Source organism: Balaenoptera physalus (genome assembly GCF_965194825.1).
Source record: "Balaenoptera physalus genome assembly, chromosome: 8".
NCBI lineage: Eukaryota > Metazoa > Chordata > Mammalia > Artiodactyla > Balaenopteridae > Balaenoptera > Balaenoptera physalus.
The window spans coordinates 14,632,713-14,650,189 of NC_138887.1; the positions used below are offsets into that span (position 1 = coordinate 14,632,713).

Sequence of the window (17,477 nt, forward strand, 5' to 3'; positions counted from 1 at the left end):
TACCCCTATCTTTGCATTCCGGACTTGGCAAAAGTATAAGTCTTTATTCCTCTACCTCAAAGTCTCCCAGATCCCAAGGTTTCCTGGAGGCTGTGTCCATTTCCAGGGCCAGGCATGACAGTCTTTCCAAGCTGAGCTAATAGGTCCCACCTATTTGTCCAGTATCATTAACTCCCTAAGCAGAGTTCAGACAATCCTTGGAGATCTGGCCAGTGGATTAACTTGGCTTCCCGGTAAGTCCTGGCTCAGACTATGTTAAGATAAATTCAACAGGGGAAATAAAAGGAAAAAGAGAAGTCAATTTTGTTATTCTATGTCAATAGTTTTACAGGAAAAAATTATCAAGAGATTTGGGATCTCACATGCTCTGCCACCAAGTTCAGTGACCTGGGGTAGGTCAAGACACTGAACCATGAGACTCAATTTCTTCATCTGGAAAAGGAGATTAAATTATATCAGTGGTTTTCCAAATATTCTGTAGCAGCCAAACACTTTTTCAAAACAATCTTATTGGAACCCTAACATACCGTACAGATGAAAATGGAATTACTCAGATTGCAAGGGGGTGATGACATAAACCCTGATCTCTATTTACTGGGAACCCCATCTCTTTCCTCATACATACTTCTGCAGTGAGTGTGGGAAAAACAAAACAAAACAAGACTTTTGAGAGTAGTATGAAAACCACTAGAAAATATAATCAGTAATACTCGTCATCCAAAACTAATGATGGTAATAACCGTGATTGCAGGTGAGCCTCTGAGCTCCTAGGACATACCTATCATTGGGCTTAAGTGTTTTCCAGGTATTATTTCATTTACTTTTCAGAACGATGATGATCTCGTTTCACATATGAGGAAACTGAAGTTTAGACCTAATATATTCAAAGATATACAATGAGTGATAGTGTTGTGAATCAAACCCAGGTTTTTCTGACTTCAAGGGTCTTATCCATTTTGCACACAGCTTCTAAAGATAGTGAGTAAAGCAGTTAAAATGAATTTAGGGGGGATTCTTTATGAATTTTAATTGCCTATGTCGTGTCTAACACAATGTTAGAATCTGACTGACTTACACTATCACCTATAAAGAGATACTGTGAGATGTATTAAACCCAACCAAAGTCACAGTGTGTCCTGGAAAGATACTGCCTCATCTACAGATAACTGCATCTATATAATTCTACAACTGACTAGTTTTGCCCAAGATTATCAATATATCACTTTTCTCAAAAACTCCTATTATGGAAAAATGAAACAGAATTATTTTTTAAAATATACACAGAAATCCATCTCAAGACAGAAAAGGAATGGCATTTTCACTGTGCTGTTATGTAAACAGGTGCATTTTCCTTTCAGTGATTAGGGTCTGTCAGTGGCTTCTATCTCAGCCATTTTAAAGAATAAAGGAAAATCAGAATGGCTTCTTTTGCTATGCTCCCTTATTCCTCATTAATCTTTTTTTTCCTCAAGATGACCAGGCAATTTCTTAGAAAGAGAGAGAGAGAGATTGCACTGAATGGTCCAAGAATAAGGAAAAAGGAAAGATAACGTTTAAAAGAGGAAAAAAGAATGGCACAGAATCTGAGGTCTACTGACAGGAAATTTGCCTTTTGGTTAGTTTCATCATGTCCAAAATGAAACCTACAACAGAGAATACTTACAAATATATCAAAATAAGAAGAGTAGTAGTCATACTGCACCACCTCTTTCTCTAACGTGTTCTCAATACCTCCATTCACCTGGGAAGGAGAGGAAGAAGTAAAAATGAGGAGAGTTATGCGTGAAAATAATACAAGAGAACACACAAGTAAGGTTTTGCATACACTTTTCTGCCTTCTCCTAACCCAGAAATGTTAAAATATGGAAGAAAAGAACGCTCATAATTCGAATAGAAAAATGCTGAAGAGCATTTCCCACTTGAATTCTGAATTCATTTGTTCAACAAATATAAATATATAATGATGAACAATGCCTTTTTTTGTAGTTCATATTTTGGTAAACTGAAATGTTAAATGTGAAAACTAATTTTTTTTCTCTTGTAAGATAAAGTCTTCAATCACACAAACATATATTTTTATTATTATTATTTTTTTAACATCTTTATTGGAGTATAATTGCTTTACAATGGTGTGTTAGTTTCTACTTTATAACAAAGTGAATCAGCTATACATATACATATATCCCCATATCTCCTCCCTCTTGCCTCTCCCTCCCACCCTCCCTATCCCACCCCTCTAGGTGGTCACAAAGCACCAAGCTGATCTCCCTGTGCTATGCGGCTGCTTCCCACTAGCTATCTATTTTACATTTGGTAGTGTATATATGTCCATGCCACTCTCTCACTTCATCCCAGCTTACCCTTCCCCCTCTCCGTGTCCTCAAGTCCATTCTCTACGTCTGTGTCTTTACTCCTGTCCTGCCCCTAGGTTCTTCAGAACCATTTTTTTCTTCTTTTTTTTAGATTCCATATATATGTGTTAGCATACGGTATTCGTTTTTCTCTTTCTGACTTACTTCATTCTGTATGACAGACTCTAGGTCCATCCACCTCATTACAAATAACTCAATTTCGTTTCTTTTTATGGCTGAGTAATATTCCATTGTATATACAAACATATTTTTAAAGAAGACAATTAACATTTATCCAGGGCTCCCCTTTCTGACCACTGCACTATTTTAAGTCTTGGAAGGTCAAGTGGTCGCCTGATCTCTTAGCACACATCCATGAAGACAGTTATCATGACACAGGATAGAAGTGTAAAAAATCTCCTGATTGCTCCTATTTGCTCCTAGCACTTTAAAATTCTGCACTCTTATCAACTTATATGTATATATATATTTTAACTTGGATAACAAAATGAGGACCAGATTAGACCTATGTGAGAAAGTTATAGTAAATGATGAAAATTAAACCTAATACGATAAATTTTCTGTCCTCTCCCAATTTTCCTATCAAGATGAATTTTAAATGATCAAGTTCAAAATTCTGCATATCGAACTATATAGAATACTAATCAAGGAAGGGAACGTATGCGTGGTAGTGAATGTAGCGTTCTAAGCAGACCCTCTATAAGGCGAGGGCCCGTGGATTAGCTGATAATAGTGAACATGATGTACAACAGTAAATTCACGGTTTCAGTCTGGAGCACAGACATTGTTGGTCCTGGCAAACCAGTGCAGCTGGTCTGAGAAGGACAAATTAGAGGGCAATTAACCCAAGACCTGGGTAAAAGAAAAAAGGGGAAAAAAATCAATAAGGAATACCTTTGCAAGGTTTGCTAATTGGTCAAATTAGAATAAAAGTTGCCATAAGGAAAGGATTCTCTTGGCTTAGATACCTTTTCAAGTACAGGTGACCCTTAAGCAACAGGGGTTTGGACTGCACGGGTCCACTTACACGTGGATATTTTGCAATAGTAAATACTACAGTACTACATGGTCCATGGTTGGTTGAATCCGTGGATGCGGAGGAACCTCGGATACGGAGGGCTGGCTACAGATTATACAAAGATTACTGTCCCCCTCCCCCACATGCTGGGGTCAAGGGTCAACTGTACTTGTTATGAAAATGGAGTATACCATAAACACTATTCTGTACTTTAAATCCCTTAAGGAGGCTTAGACTTCTGTGTAATTTGCGCAGGTTGCCTACAGACCTGCCTGACTATAGATAGACCTTTACAAATGAATAGAATTGAAAACCTGGGAGCAAGGAGAATTAAAAGCCAACCAACCATCTAGTCTCACTGCTGTGTCTCTTCAGACTAAGGAAACTTACCAATATCCAACATATTTTTTAAAAAGATTATTCCAAGTAGCCTACGGCAAAGAGGAGTTCTCTACCACATAGAAGTTACCCCTCCTGGCTGAGAGAACAGGAACTAAAGCTGCTGATAACAGTTCAATAACTAGCCAGTAGAAAAGGGTTCTCTTCGGTATCCATATACTTTAAGAGACCCTGATTTCATGTTGCCTTTAAATATAGAAATCTAAAATCTACATTTCTAGCCCATCTTGTACTATAAATTTCAAAATCTTGGTCGTCTCTAGCACAAGATGTCCCAGATTCATCTTTAGTTTCACATGGAACCCCTTCCCAATCAGAGCTCTGCCAGAGCTGGTACTGTTATTCTAGGCTCCATCCTTAGAAATCTTAGAGTCATCTTTGGATACTGGGGGTGATAAAATCAGCCTATCAACAAATCGTCTGACATTTCTTCCTTTAGTACGTCTCTCAAGTTAGCTGCTCCTTTTCTACTCCTACCACCTTCCATGGGGCTCTTTCAGCAGTTTCTGAGTTAATGTTCTTACTGTCAATCTGCCCAGAATTTATCCTAATCTGGAAACCACTGCCATGATCTTGATCCATTCACCAAATATCTGTTGAGCACCTAGTGAATGCCAAGGACTGTTCTAAACACAGGAAATACTCCAGTAAACAAAACAATATCTCTGCCTTTATGGAGCTTCCATACTAGCAAGTGGAGATAGAGACACATAAGAACATCAGTGTTACACAGAGGACAGAAGCAGGACAGTGTGATGGAATAACAGTTGACTCCTCTGGGTTGGGTGGTCATGGAAGTCTTCTCTTGGTGACATTTAAACTGATACCAGCATGCTAAGTTGAAATCTACATCAAGATAAAGGAAATTAACCATTTCATATAGAAGGAACTAGCATTAAGGTCTAAGACAGAAGAGAGCTTGTTCCATTCTGAGAACAGAAGTCTGGCTGATCTGGGTGGGCCAGGAACAGAGGGTGGGAAAGGAAGTCTGCGTTGGCTTCTGGGGGGCTTTGCAAGCCAAGTTTCAGCATTTGGACTTTATGCTAAGTGCTCCGGCTAAGTCCATGAAGGGTTTTAAACAGAAAGTAACATCTGATTTATGTTTTTACTTTTAATAGTCACTCTGGATTCTATCAGGAGAATGGATTTTGGGAGGGCAAGCGTGCAAGCAGGCAAACTGGTCAGGCACAGACAGGGTGCAGTAGTTTGGATGAGTAATAACGTTGGCTTGGTCGAGGGTGGCAATGGTAGAAATGGAGAGAAGGGATCACATTGTGAGTATATTTTGCAGGCAGATTTGACAGGACTTACTTTTAGATTGGACAGGGGGCATGAGAAATACAAAACAAACAAGCAAATCAATCAAGGATGAGTCTTCACCTTTGGCCTGAGCATCAGGGTATTTTTTTACTGATGAAGAAGTGGGTGTGTTTATGTGTCGTCGGGGAGCAATGTCAAGTTAAGCGTCCAAATCGACACAGCAGGTAGGTCGTGATGTAATGTGGAATGTGAGTCAGTGACCCCTGGAACATCTCAAAACCGTGTTTTCCAATCTGCTCTAGAACCTATCTCAGCTCACAACTGAGGTAAGTCCAACACTTCCTTGTAGCTCTCTAAGAATTTCAATTGTTTAGAACCAGGTTACCTAGGCAATTTCATTTCCTACAGGCACTTTATTTCTAGCCAGGCTAATATTTTCTCTGCATCTGCCCTTATCCCCTCCAAAACTCTCTCTCACACACACACACACACACACACACACACAAGCACAACACTCTTGCCTCAGTGCTTCTGTTCACCTCCATCTCGAAACCCTCTCCCTATTGGTTCCACCATCCAATCCTAGATCACCCTTCTATCCCCAATTCCACTCTTCAGATAATTCCAACCCAATGAACTCTCCCAGTGAGTTTTTGTTATCATGGGTCATCACAGTTTAACTATAGAACATAATGACAGTGGGGTAATAAAATCAGAATCAGAATCAGTAGGATAATAAATACCTGAAACATAAGTGTAACAATAGAGATTAATAACCAACTTGTTTTTTCTCTTTCTGGGTAGAATTTATTTAGCTAATAGTAAATTACATAATCTATAGTTATATAGAGCTTCATAACTGCCAAGGGGCTGTGGAATGTATCTTTTTATTTGCTCCTCACAAGAATTCACAGGGAAGGCAAGACAGGTATTAGCTCAGTTAACTGACTGAGAAACCAAGGCTCAGAGAACTTACATGGCTTGCCTGAGGCCACAGAGTTGGCCGTGACAGCTCTGGGACAAATTAGAAGCATTCTGACACTTTCTGGTATACCAGTTAGAAAATAAGAAGACAGGCAATAAGCACTGCTAAAGGTCTTTCTTGAACCATAATCTCAACCAAAGTGTCAAAAGCTGAAAAAGAAATACAACTTCCCTTCTCCTGCCATTTTGACCCCTGTCCCTGTCAGTCTAAAGAGCCTGGTGTAAAAGAGCTTGGAGAGGAAATAGAGTCTTCAGGCAAATCAAACTGATGGTGAATTCTAGATCCAATTTGGGAAACCAGTCTACTCAAGGGTGGGTGTACCAGCAGGTCCTACACAGAACCAGAACCATCCCTTCAACTGGCCCAAAGAAATCAGCTGGCCCAAGGTCTTCCAGCAGGAAAATGAACCAAGGTGCTCTTAGGCTGCTCCAGCTCGCCCAGGCCCTACACACCAGGCTGGGTTGGCGCCAGTCAGCTCCCTGGAGCCAGGAGGAAAAGTGGCTAAGTTGGAAGTCATATATGAGGGCGAAATATTTTGGTTATTGTTATGATTGCATAGAACAGCTGGGTCCCCATACTCTTTTGAAGGCCTAAGTTCCCTTTATGCTATTTCTTTCCTCTTTTAAAGATCAACAGTAGGAGGCAATATAAGATATCTGTTACACCTCCTCAGCTAAACTTTAAAGCTCATGTAACTTTTTGCGGAGCTTGCAACACCTGAATCAGAAGCCTATGTCTTGGCACTCAGTAAACGTATAGGCATGTGAAAATAACAGTGGATCCAAGTGATTAGAGATTTACAGAGACAGACAACAAAAGAAAAGGGATGGTACAGTGTGTAATGAAAAACCCGGGTCAGGACTGACAATTCAAAACAAATAGAACTAGAAAGTTAAATGTTTTCTTTTTTTTAAAATAGCCTTGCTAAGAAAGTCATGATATACTATCTTAAAGATCATATACTCTTTTTACAAATGGGGAAACTGGTAGTCAGTGGAAAAGTGAGGATAGAAACAAATTTCTTGATTGCTAGGCCTGGTGATTTTTCATTTATAAAATGTTGCATATGGATGGAAACAGATCCCTTATGATGAACGAAACAGGGTGCATCCCACTTACTTCACTTCCATTTCAATTTCCTTGAAGCAGTAAGAAAGGAGGGAAGTGAGTAGTGTAATCCTGTGACCCACCACGGCCCCATCCCATAGCTTCCCTAACTTAAGTGCACACTCAGTGGTCATATTAGTGGCAAACCAATGAATGCCTCGATTTTGTGCTGTCACTGCAATAATTTTAAGTGTGCTTCCTTAAGACTGCTGCTAAACTTTCCTGTTAAAAGATGCATTTCTTTTTCATCTCTCATGCCACAGCTGCTGGTTTTGAAAATATATTACTCCTTTAAAATATATCAATTTAAATATATTCTTTAATGGGTACACATGGAACACATGGTTAAAAGAGACACTTTAAATTACTGTTGTCATATCACTGGCTTTTTTGGTTTGAAACAAAACTAAGGCATACCCACAATGCAAGATTAACAGAAGGAAAAATCTATAAACAGAAACTTAACAGTAGATTCGTGCTGCATATGACCTTGATTCTGGGAAAAATCTATCTTCTTTTGCTTAAATTTTTTTTATTTTCTAATATAAGTATATATCTGCTTTCATGAAGAGTTTTATTACTCTATTAGAATTTATGATGAAATTAAATGAATCCAATGATGCTAATTTTTAAGAGTCTAGAATCTAGAACTAAAATTGCTGCTATGAATCAGAATATTAATCAAAGTTTAGATTAAGACATTGACTCTTTCTATTATGAGGCAAAATTAAAAATCATTTTCCAACAGGAATCTCAGCATCCTTTCATATTTTCTCTATTTTAATAAATTTCTTATAAAGCACCTAGCACCATGCCTAGCAAAGAGGAACCTCTTAATAATAAACACTAGCTAATAACTATTGCTACCCAGGCCTTAGTAAATGTTTCTTGGAAATAAATGAACTGCTGAAAGTGAAGGAAACAGACAATTTTTGCTTGGGAGGAAGCATTCTGGAAGAGTTCACCTATTTGTTGGTAAGGAATGTAAACAGTCAAAGCCGAGGCTTTGGAGAAAACAGATATATTGGGTTAAATAAAATGTATTTTTAAAATGAATTTCACCTGCTTATTTTTATTTTTGTTAAATGTAGCAGCTAGAGAACTTAAAATTACACATGAGGCTTGCATTCCATTTCTATTGGATAGTACTGGTTTAGACAATTATTTGGCAATATAACCACATAAACTTGACAAAATAGAGACAAAACTCCAAATGCCTCTAGGATTATTTTTTGATAAAATATGAACAAATAATCTTTTGCAAAAAAATAAAAAATAAGTGCATGCAAAATCTTAAATGTGGGAACTAGAAAGTAAATGCAACATTTAAAACATATTCCAGAAGCATGTTACATTTTTTAAAGCAATGATTAGCAGTTTTTTTCTGAAAAGGGCAAGGGAATAAAAAACTTTGCCTTTGTGGGCCAGATGGACTCTGTCAAAACTACTCAACTCAACCACTCAGCACAAAAGCCAGCCACAGACAATATGTAAACAGATGGGCAGGGCTGTGTTCCAATAAAACTTTATTTATAAAACCAGGCCACCTGAATTTAGCTCTCAGACTGCAGTTTGCCATCTCCTGTTATAGAGCAAAACCCCAAGAATTCAACTTTCATAATTGCAGACAAAGTGAATTTTAAACTAACCAGGTTCGTTTTAAATATTGATAATAACCATAAAAAAACAAGAAAGGTCCAAATCAGCTGGAGAAGACCAGTGGTGCCTCATTTGAAAAAAAGATGAAGTTCACGAAAATGAGACAGAAATGATGAGAAAAATAAGAAAACTGGGTTTTTTTTTTGTCTCTGGAAACAATTTGTATAATGTCATAAAAAAAAAAAAACAACCACTTACATTTAACTCTATTATCCACAGTAACGTTACAAATAAGAGGTCAAAGGTGACAAACAAACAGAAAGTCCTCCTGACATCGGATATGCCTTTCTTTTCCCTTCCTTCATAGGACTCAATCCTGGCCATGAGTTGGCTGGGGTTGATGGAATGGACTTCGCGCAGGGAAGCGTGCGAGCTCTGACTCCCCATGAGAGCGTTCTCCATGTCTTCCGGCACAGGGTTCATCCTGCAGGGGGGTTAAAGGAGCCCCTCTCCAACTTCACCATCCCTAGAGAGAAGAAATCTTTGGGGAATGAAAGAGAAACGCACGTTAAATCAGAGCCCACCTGACACCACAGTGCTACCCCTGCCCCATGTGACTGCCCGTCTCACTGAGCATCAGGGTGTTTTAACTGAAGACATTTCTGTCTTGATGAAGATATAGAGAGAAAGAGAAATGAGAAGCAATTCTTGATGTTATCCTTCAATACTATCAATACCAAAAAAACTGTTATGGGAAAGACTGTCAGTAAAGAAGAATGCATATTTATAGTAAGTAGTAAAGGGTAAAAACAGGCTGTTAACAACAGAAAGGTGTGCCTGGAACCTGGAGCAAGCCTCTGGGTGACCCAGCCAAGCCAGCTTCCTTGCGGTGCCAGGGAGAAAACCTCTACAGTTCTGTCAGTGTCACTACCCATGGACTAGGAAAACATTTACTGAATAGCTTCCCAGAGAGCATGTAACCAGAACGTGTAAACCAATTATAAAAAAAAAAATCTGTTTCCTAAAGAGAAATTGCTTTCCACCAGAGGTATCTAATAAACCAAATTTAGCATTTCCATTACCTCTTAATGAATAAGCATGTTTCCAGGACTCTTCTTGGAAAAGAAGTATGCAGACCTCAAAAAGTTTACCATTAGTTTACCATTATAACCCCACCGATAACTGCAACAATCACAGTCCTATGTGGAGACGCAGGAACCCCATCCCCGCAAGGCCAGCATGTGCTTCTATAATAAAAGACTGGCGATCTGAATGATCTGATCTCCTCATGGATGAGGCAAAGTCATCAGACAGAGGGTATGATGGATGGTATTTTTCTTTGCCAAATATTGTAGTCTCCTTTCCTACACCACCTCTCCCTATGGGAGGATTATATACCCCTGGCTCTACTGAATTCATATGCCTTTCTTTGGCCAGTGTAATGTGGCCACTGTAATGTGTGTTACCTGCGCCCAGATCTTAAGAACCAGCGCATGGCTCACCCTGCTCTCGCTTCTGCCACAATGACTGACAATGTCCAGTAGAAAGAAGAACATTTCCCAGGTGGGTAAACTACAATTTCAAAACATTGCTGGAATTTCCCTAAAGTAATATGGTCCCATTTGGTCCTATTCACAGTCCAGAACTCTACATCTTCACACTTGACCTTCAATTCTCTCCCTCCCCACACTCAGGAACAAAAGTCCTTTCCACATTTTCATACAATGTGGTGATTGAATGACATAGCATTTTTGAAAGCAATTTCGTTATGCAGTTTGAACTATGATACTTTAAAATAATCATACTTCTTGATCTAGTAACCCTACTTCTGGAAATCTATAGGAACTTAACTGTAGACCTTCAAGGCAAAAATTGATCTATGTCATTAGAGGCTGGGTCACTGATTACCTTTGAGCAAGAGGAAAGGAGAAGTGACAAGAGGGTGCAAGCTTGGTCAAGTCCTCTTTCTTGGGCTGAGTAGTGCTAACATGGCTGTACTCACTTTTTGATAATTTACTGTTGTATCAATGATTTAAAGCCACTAGACTGTACAGAAAATTCAACAAATTCACAATTCAAACTGAGGACTGTTTTTAGGAAGAAAATCATTTGCAAGGTAATTGGATCATCTTCTTAGTCTCACCCATTCCTCCTTTCCTGAGCCCACCCCTCATGAATAAAAAGGACAACAAAGCAAAACAGCCACCCCAGAAATCGGAGGCTATTTCCAACTAAAAAACTGACATCATACAATGCTGTACACCTGACTTGGGAAATGAGAATCGCTACATTATTTTTCAGACGTGTGTATATATAACTTCTAATTAGCTAGAATGTATAGATACTACTTGCAATAGCTTCAATGATAAAGTTACCCACTGCACAGATTGCTCTCAGCCGCTTGACTCTAATCAGACTGATCTCTGTCTGGGACAGAAGTAAATTTTAAAAGGGAGGGAGGGCTTCCTTTTAATGCGTCAAGAGGAAGATACTTCTAAAGCCTCTTTCTACTCTACAATGACAGGATTTCGTTCTAACCATGTCCTTCAGAAAGATTCAGTTCAAGTGTCAATTCCTTCAAGAAGACTTCCCTGAAATGCTGCCCACATTCCAATCGCCACGCAAGGCCAAGTGCATCTCCTCCAAGCTCCCCTAGGACTATGGATATGCCACTTATGGTACTGCTTACCACACTGTGCCTTAATTATCCACTTACTTGCCTGCCCTCCTGCTAGCTGGAGCGCTCCTTGAAGGCCTTGAATTTGATCTGCACATCCCTGTGTCCCCGGGGACTACCTCAGTACACAACACACGGCAAGAACAAAACAGATATTGACTGGATAAATCCTGTCTAGCATCTAGCACAGACACTCACGCCGAGGGGGATCTCAAAAAACTCTGCTGAACTGAGGAGACCACACTGTTTGTTTCTGAGGAAAAGCTTGGTTATTTTCCCAGATATAATATTGAAAAGTATTAAATATCCAGTTCTCGTACTGAGTCCCCTCTGGGGTTGGCTTGAGGAAAGCTATGCCTCTCTAAAGAGGGTATTAAGTTCTGATTAGCTGTACACGCAGGAGGCTGAATCTACCATGCAGGGTTTATTCCAACTACGGAAGAAGCATGGGGATGGGGGAAGGTGATAAGGAGTGGGGTGGAGAATTATAAAATAAAGAAAACCATCCCCTTATCTTTTACTGGAATTTGTGTAAGGAGATGAGAATCCTCTTTTGTTATTTTGGTTTTTGAAAAAGAGATTCATATCATAATTGTTTTATCTGGATGGGTAACTATCCTCCTCTGTATTGGCTAGCTATTTCTACAATCATGCTGTGTTCACAAACTACCCCCAAACCCAATGGCTTAAAACAATCTACATTTGTTCTCAAGCTCGTGGGTCTGCAGGGTGCCTGCAGTTCAGCTGGTCTAGTCTGGGCCCAGCTGGCAACTCTGCTTCAGGTAGTGGATAGCAGAGCTTGGCTTCAAACTGTGTTGTGTCTAAGTCTGCTGCCTGTTTGTCTTTCCCCTTGGACCAGGGCTACATGGGGAAGTAGTCATGGAGAAACTACATGTTCTCTTCACGGCAAATGGCAGGAGCACAGGAGACAAGCTCGACCATGTAAACACACTGCAATCTCTGTATCCAACATGTCTGTTCACATTCTAGAGGTCAAAGTATATCTCAAGGCCAAGCCCAAAGGGCGTGGAGCTGAGATGTACATTCCATCCAAAGAGGAGGAGAAGGTAAGTGGATATTTACTGAGAAATATTCCAATCTACCACAGCTGTCAATGTTCTAAACTAGGAGTCAACAACCTATAGCCTGTAAGTCAAATATTGCAGGCTGCTTGTTTCTTAATATGGAGTTTTATTAGAATACTACCACATGCAGTCCTATGGTTGGTATCGATTGCTATGGACACTTTCACATGAAGAGAGCAGAGGTGAACAGTCACAACACAGACTATATGGTTCACAAAGCCTAAAATATTTCCTTTACTACCTGTAGTTTTCTAGAAAGGGAGACTGCTGCTTCCATCAGCTTCTCAAAGGGGAGCCATGTGAGATTTAGAGGTTCTGTGTTATAATTAGCAAAAAATAGGCTGATTGATGAATATTAATTTTTCCAATGCATGCTCTGATTCTGCAATTAGCAAAAACTTGTAATCCATTCTTATTTTTCCACAGGTGGCTCTCGTGACACAGCACAGCTCAGGCACAGGTGGTCTTGTTGCCTTACCTGAGGGCCACTTCAGCAGTACTTACAGCCCAAACGCACAGCTCTCTGCTGTATTCTCTTCCCTTAATCCCACACTGCTAGAACTGGAGAAAAATTCTACCGTATCTATACTGGTGGCTTCCTAAACGATGATACCCTTTGCACGTGGAAAAAAACAGAAACCTGAAATCCTTTTGCTTCCAGAAAGAATAGCTTACATCTTTGAGATGTTACTACTGTACTGGTCCCCAGGCTGGTTGCAAAGCTAAGCCAAAACTTCAGCTCCATCTGCTTCAGCACAGAATTGATACCACCCAGATGGTAAACAGCAGCTGCTATAGCGCAGTAGCTACCACTGCTAGCATTTTACAGGAGTCCCACAGTCTCTCCTGGGAGAAGTGGAGAGGGCCTCTGGGCACCTACTGGGGCGGCCAAACCAAGTCTCTCAACCCAGGCACCCAGCCTTCTCCTCTGTATTACTTCCGGCCACAGCAGGACACTGTGTGTTCTCCTCCGAAAGAGAGAGAATTGAGAATAACAGACACTAAAAATATTTATCATCTTATCCAAAGGCCTGTGGAGCAGACTTGGCTTACAGACATGTTTTGCTTGGTCTTGTACAGTGTTTCTAAAGATCTTGAACTAATTGCTAACATTTTAAATAATGATCTTTCATCTAAAATTCCAGATGTCTAGCTTGTCTGGAAAAGTTAAAAGACACAGAATAGCCAGGCCTGCATTCCCTTACCATAAGAATAAAGCCAAGAAGCTGCTGAACTCTTTAGATGGAGCCCGCACTCTCCACTTGGCCTCAGCCTTGACCTAGCCTGGAGTCATCTGAGTCTGCCACTCTGATCTATTCCCCCTGTCGTCTGACAGGCAAAGAGAGTTCTACACCTGCAGATTGTGTCTCTTCGCGTTCTTCCAAAGCTTTCTTCAGGGACTTCCCTGGTGACGCAGTGGTTAAGAATCCGCCTGCCGATGCAGGGGACACAGGTTCAAGCCCTGGTCCGGGAAGATCCCACATGCCGCGGAGCAACTAAGCCCGTGCGCCACAACTACTGAGCCTGCACGCTACAGCCCACAAGCTACAACTACTGAGCTGGCGTGCCACAACTACTGAAGCCCGCGTGCTCTGGGGCCCGTGTGCTGCAACTACTGAAGCCCGTGCTCCGCAACAAGAGAAGCCACTGCAATGAGAAGCCCATGCACTGCAATGAAGAGTAGCCCCGACTCGCTGCAACCAGAGAAAGCCCGCACGCAGCAATGAAGACCCAGCACACCCAAAAATAAATAAATTTTAAAAAAAGCTTTCTTCATCTGTGTTACCGAAATTATTCTCGCCTCTAAAGTAAATGTTTGCTTACAGATGAAAAAAACAAAAAGGTAGCAGCTGAGGCCTACGTGGATTATATAAGGACACACCCATCTGAGGGATATTTCAAGATATATCTTAGAATTAAGACTCGGGTCTTCCACTTCTGTCCTCTCCATCAGATTCCTAGAAGGAAACAAGAGGGACCCTCTCCATCAGATCCCTAGAAGGAAACAGGAGGGACATCAGAAGGTGTTCAAATGGCCCCTGGGATGCAGTCATTGGATTTGTCCCTAAAGACACGAGCTGCCCCAGCTGTGCCCACTCTACCCCGGGTCTGGGTTCCTCTGGGGGCAAGAAGCACCTCAATCTGACTCTCTTCTTGCAAGGCCCACCACGTGTTATGAGACCTGGTTTATGACGGTTTTCAAAAGCTCTGTGGTACAGCCCACAGTTTCCAAAATGAAACAGCTAGAAGTGGAGAACGGGAATCATAAGGGAGTAACCTGACATTTACAAACATACTTCGCCAGTATGAGAAAGAGGTATGATAACTAACAAACACAGATTCTTTAGAAGTAAACACGCAGAGAGAAGAGAGAGCTGTGGGAAGGAAGCTAATCCACAGCACCAGAAACACATAATAAGACAACCTTCCTATTCTAAAGTATGAGAGAAGGAAAGTTCTGCATGCCTAAGAAGACCGGGGAAATCTACACATCAGATTCAACCAACTATTCAAACGTTCATAAATTAAAAACTTTTATTTAGTGTCTTCTTAAACGATCTGCTTATGTTTTTAAAACATCATAAAGTTGGTTTGTGGTAAAGATGTTCTAAGCAACAAAAGAAGTATGATTCAGCATCCGGTACTTCTTCATGGTACTGATGCTATAGGCATGTCCATTTTCCCTTGGAAGGTAAAGACCTGGTAGAACTCTGATGAAAGTGTCTTTAGAAAGCCTGGCAGCGGCTGAGGTTAGGGAGTTGATGCATTTGTGTAACATACCAGCTTCCTGGGCTGGAGAACTATCACGATGAAGCACTACAGGAAGTTTAATAAAATCAAGATCAAACAAACCTGTCTTTGGCAAATGTCCGCTACCATTATGTTCACATTTCAAAACAGCCCTGGCTTACTTTATGCGTTATATATTACAAGTTAAATAGAATGTCTAGAAAAGCATTTCTAAAATCTAGACTATTGGATTGAATTTTAAAACACCTACACATCACATCCAGATTAGTAGTTGTAGCAATAGGAAATTACTGGATAAAGAAATCTGGAAAATAAAGTTATTTTAAATTAATAAGTAAAAAAAATTTTTTTTAAAGCATCTAAATAAAATCACCCAACCAATTGTTTGGCATTACTTTAAAGAAAAAACTGTTTCTTGAATCAAGGAATCAAATTTTTCCAGCAGATTCCTATTGATTTTCCAACTGAAAATGAGTGAAATGTTTTAAAAAAGAAGAAGAAAAAGATCTATGTGTATGTATGAAACTGTTAGGCTTTTTATAGATTTGCCCATATTATCAGGACTATAATGGGGAGAGAATTTTGAAACAATTAAAATAATACTGCCCTCTGAAAGTTAAACCGTAAAATCTGCACATAATGAATCAGAGTAGATGTGCTCTGCCCTTAAAGAAGTAAAACGGCTCGTAGGCCAAGACATAAGAACAAGGTGACAGGACATATGCTCAGATCTAAAGAGGTGAAGAGGGAATGTGCCCATCAGAAAGAGGGTGGGTCAGTCCCAAAGATACAGGAAAAGGAGTGTCACAAGCAAATGGCACCTGTGCCCAGTCTGGCACTCTTCAAGTGGGGACACCTTGTCTGTTCGATTTTAAGTATCTTCAATCCACTGGCCTTGTTATTCCTATCATTAGTGTGATGGCATCAGGGTATCATCAGTGCCTTTTGTCACTGAACAGCTTAATAATTCCCTACATGCCTCCCACAACCTTTCACAATTCTGTGCTTATTAAAATGTGATAGGGAGACAATAGACTGGTCAGCTTGAAATAAATATTCAGTCTACACGGCAGTTACGGTGTTCACTGGAGATTCTGAGATGTAAGTTTACCCATGTGAGAAAGAGCCACTCTCCATTGGGCTCTGAATACACAAGCTGACAAATAAGGTTTCTCAGTCAACAAGAAAGACGGCTGGACTCAAACCTAATAAAGTCACCAACGTGATGCCACTGAGAAGCTTTTTGGGAGATAAACGTCTGGACGTCTCCTGACAACCCTCAACGGCCTTACCGTACAAAATTGCTCTTTAGGAGCTTCTAGAGATATCATCCAGAGACCATTTTAGTGATGGTTAGCCACCAAAAAATATAAGCATATTCTGTATATAGTATGCAAGTGGTAACGTTTCAAAAGAGAATTATATAAAGGTTGTATCATCACTCCAGTATTCTTCCAATATCTCTTTATAAACTTACATATAATTATCAATAATTTTCCTTAAGTAGAATTATTAAGTACATGACAGTTACCAAGCTCAACCCAAAGCTATAGTAACTGAACTTGATCATGCAACAGTGATCCAATATTTGCTTATTTTAAATCTGACTTGTAAGCATTTGGGTATGATTATGAGTTCATACTCAATAAAAAGCAGGGGAGGGTACATAGTTCAGCTAAATATTTTTAATAAGTACACAAAAACCTCAAAGACTCAAGATGTATAATTAAGTTCTGAGGATTTATATACATATACTCTTAACTAAGCAAGTATAACTAATATTTAATATTTTTAAATTTAAGAAGTGTAATACATTTGAAATCAGGTTTAAGATTTACCAATCAGTATCCATGTATTCCTTACCAGACAGAACAGAAATATAAAATGCCTCTTTAAAAATGAAGAATCTAAAAAAGAGTGGATATATGTATGTGTATAACTGATTCACTTTGCTATACACCTGAAACTAACACAACACTGTAAATCAACTATACTCCAAAAAAAAACCCAAAAACTAAAAAATTGCAAAAGTTACTTAGTGATAGATTATAGTCAAAATGGGAAGTTTTTGAAGATTACTTTTTAAAATCTACTGAGTATTTTAAAGATACAAACATGGATATAGATTATTTGAATACTGTAAGTTTTTTAAAGATAATTCTTTTTTCAACCCTACAACCATAGACTATGTGCTATTTTGAAGATACACCATGTTTACAAAATT

The 17,477-nt window shown here is 39.6% G+C and overlaps 1 protein-coding gene across 3 annotated transcripts in view; it reads right to left on the minus strand.

Annotated features, from left to right (window-relative positions):
* Positions 1 to 17,477, minus strand: part of STARD3NL (STARD3 N-terminal like) — a 49,500-nt gene that overhangs the window by 14,666 nt on the left and 17,357 nt on the right. For 2 of the 3 annotated variants that reach the window (XM_082473642.1, XM_082473640.1), the window contains exons 2-3: positions 8,999 to 9,281; positions 1,664 to 1,741 (exon numbers count right to left, since the gene is read on the minus strand). In XM_082473642.1, coding sequence (XP_082329768.1) covers positions 1,664 to 1,741; positions 8,999 to 9,223 — 303 coding nt within the window. In that variant the 5' untranslated portion in view covers positions 9,224 to 9,281. The remainder of the gene's footprint in view (positions 1 to 1,663; positions 1,742 to 8,998; positions 9,282 to 17,477) is intronic. The other variant, XM_082473641.1, reaches the window with a different exon arrangement.